The sequence below is a fragment of the Vollenhovia emeryi genome, unplaced genomic scaffold (assembly GCF_000949405.1).
Source record: "Vollenhovia emeryi isolate VEMERY1.0 unplaced genomic scaffold, V.emery_V1.0 DF943723.1, whole genome shotgun sequence".
Lineage (NCBI taxonomy): Eukaryota > Metazoa > Arthropoda > Insecta > Hymenoptera > Formicidae > Vollenhovia > Vollenhovia emeryi.
In genome coordinates, this window is record NW_011962643.1 from 1 (window position 1) to 2,882 (window position 2,882).

At 44.7% G+C, this 2,882-nt stretch overlaps 1 protein-coding gene across 1 annotated transcript; it reads left to right on the top strand.

The window, feature by feature from the left end:
* Positions 1-62: 62 nt before the first annotated feature.
* LOC105565063 lies at positions 63-2,837 on the top strand (the record flags this gene model as incomplete). The annotated part of the gene is made up of 1 exon (XM_012017918.1): positions 63-2,837. A coding segment is annotated over exon 1 (2,775 nt), but the record flags the coding sequence as incomplete, so codon positions are not given.
* Between the last annotated feature and the right edge of the window lie 45 nt (positions 2,838-2,882).

The window sequence follows — 2,882 nt, forward strand, 5'->3', positions numbered from 1 at the left end:
AAGGGGGTGGCCAGGCAGCGACGTGTCTCGCAGCGATCACGCCCATTTTCACATCACAATTGATGACCACCGCGACGATATTTATTCGGGATCGTGAACTCAAGTCAATGAAGTGTCGCGCCTTGTCGGATACATGTGCTACCGCCAATTTCATTTCCGAGGGTTTCGCGAGACGTCTAAGGCTCCCTATAACTGCATGCGCATTTCCAGTCGGTGCAATCAATTCAATGAACACGATTTCAAAAGGTGTCATTCGAATCACTATTCAATCGCTACACAGTGAGTTCCGCAAGAACTTGCAATGTTTGACAATCCCTGTAATATCAGACTTAGTTCCGTCGGAAATTTTCCCGCGAGATTCCATCACAATACCGTCCAATATAAAATTAGCTGATCCAGAGTTTCATTTGCCGCGTCCTGTTGATTTGCTGATTGGTGCGGGGGTGACCTTGTCATTATTCTCCATAGGCCAGATCAATTTATCGATACGAGATAACGATTTATATCTACAAAAGACGTGTCTCGGCTGGATCGTAGCGGGCGGAAGCGCATCGCGGAATCAGCCGAAAACTGCGATATGTAAATTGACTGGTCTAGATCAACAGATCGCGAGATTCTGGGTGATTGAGGAGATATCTGATCCCACCGTTACGCCGAAATCTAACGAGGAACTCGAATGCGAAGAGCATTTCACTAAATTTGTTACTCGCAACCGCGACGGTCGCTATACGGTGAGACTACCATTTCGCAAGGATAAGATGAGCCTCGGCGATTCGCGAACCGTCGCTCTCAAACGTTTAAATTCGCTCGAACGGAAGCTCGACTCAGATCCATTGTTAAGGGCCGCCTATTCGCAAGTAATACAGGAATATTTATATCTGAAACAGATGATTCCGGTGAATAACCCTTCCAATGAAGGATTTTATATGCCGCACCATGCGGTAATCAAATCATCGAGCAGCACGACCCGGGTTCGTGTCGTGTTCGATGCATCGGCAAAAACGAGTAATGGCACATCGTTAAACGATAGGTTAATGGTGGGGCCGACTATTCAAGATACGTTATTCGTTCACTTAATTCGATTCCGTACGTATAAATATGTTCTCACAGCAGATATAGAAAAGATGTATAGGCAGATATTGTTGCACGAGGATGATCAGATATACCAACGAATCCTCTGGCGCCAGAACGATCAAATAAAGACTTTGCAACTTAACACCCTTACATTCGGCGTATCCTCGTCACCGTATCTGGCTATACGAACAATTCAAAAACTAGCCGATGATGAGCACGACGCATATCCTGACGCCGCCCGAGTTCTCAAGACGCACTTATACGTAGATGACTTACTTACAGGTACGAATACCGTTAGCGAAGCTCGCGCGTTGCGGGATGACATAATCACGGTACTTTCTCGAGGCGGTTTTAATATCCGACAATGGGCGTCGAACGACGAACGTATCATTAACGATTTAACCCCCGATGCGGTGAATACTAGTCTCATGCTCGATAAAAACAACCCCTTGAAAACATTAGACATAGCATGGCGCGCACACAACGACAAGTTATGTTACACGGTCCGCTCGATCGATCACGTCGAAAGAATCACAAAGCGAACGATTTTTTCCGAAATTGCAAAGATTTTTGATCCTTTAGGCGTCTTAGGCCCTGTCATATTATACGCTAAAAAATTGATGCAGAATTTATGGCAGTGCAAGGTAGATTGGGATGAATCCGTCCCATCCAATATACACAAAACGTGGATAGAGTTCGCGACTCAATTAAATTTAATGAATGAGCTATCCATGGATCGCCCTGTGTTGATTTCGGATTACACCGATGTTCAAATACATGGATTTAGCGACGCGAGTAACATCGGTTACGGTGCCTGCATTTACCTTCGCTCGACCGATCAACGCAACAACGTACGTTGTCGTCTACTTTGTGCGAAATCTCGCGTCGCACCATTAAAAACTGTGACGATACCTCGCCTCGAACTATGCGGTGCGCTCCTACTAGCCAAATTATATCGCGAAGTGCATCGTGCGTTAGGAATATCCCCTAGCAAGACGGTGTTATGGAGCGACTCGACCATTGCGTTACATTGGGTGAAAACTCCACCTCATCTATTAAAAACGTACGTGTCCCACCGCGTTGCTCAAATCCAAGAAATTACTGACTTACAAGCTTGGCGACATATTCGATCCGAGGATAATCCGGCCGACGCGCTATCACGGGGTCAGTTACCGCAGGCTTTCCTGAATAACCAATCATGGTTTACCGGACCATTGTGGCTAACGAAAGAGGAAGGCGAACGGCCTAACGGTATCATAGAATTAAAGGAATTACCCGAATTACGAAAAAATATATGTATAGCGACGGTTTCTAACGATTGTAGCTTCCTTAAGAAATATTCGTCATATTCACGATTATTAAAAATTACAGCATTATGCCTACGTTTTCGACCAAAGAATACTTACCGCGGACAGCTAGGCATAACGGAAATAAATGAAGCGGAAACGAGAATTATAAAAATCATTCAAGAATCTTGTTTTTCACGCGAATTGAATGAACTTGCGAATGGGCGCCCGGTAAAGAAAGGCAATATTGCCGCGCTAAATCCGTTCCTCGACGAAAATAGTTTGATTCGCGTCGGCGGACGCATCAGACTATCAAAGTTAGCCTTCTCGCAAAAACACCCAATTTTACTACCAAGTCATTATTTCTTAACGGATTTAATTATAAGAGAAACGCATGAAAAATACTACCACGCCGGCATACAAACGACTTTGTATACGATTAGACGCAAATTTTGGCTACTCGACGGTCGAAACCAGGTGCGTAAAATCATACGATCATGCATACGCTGCTTTCGATTCAAT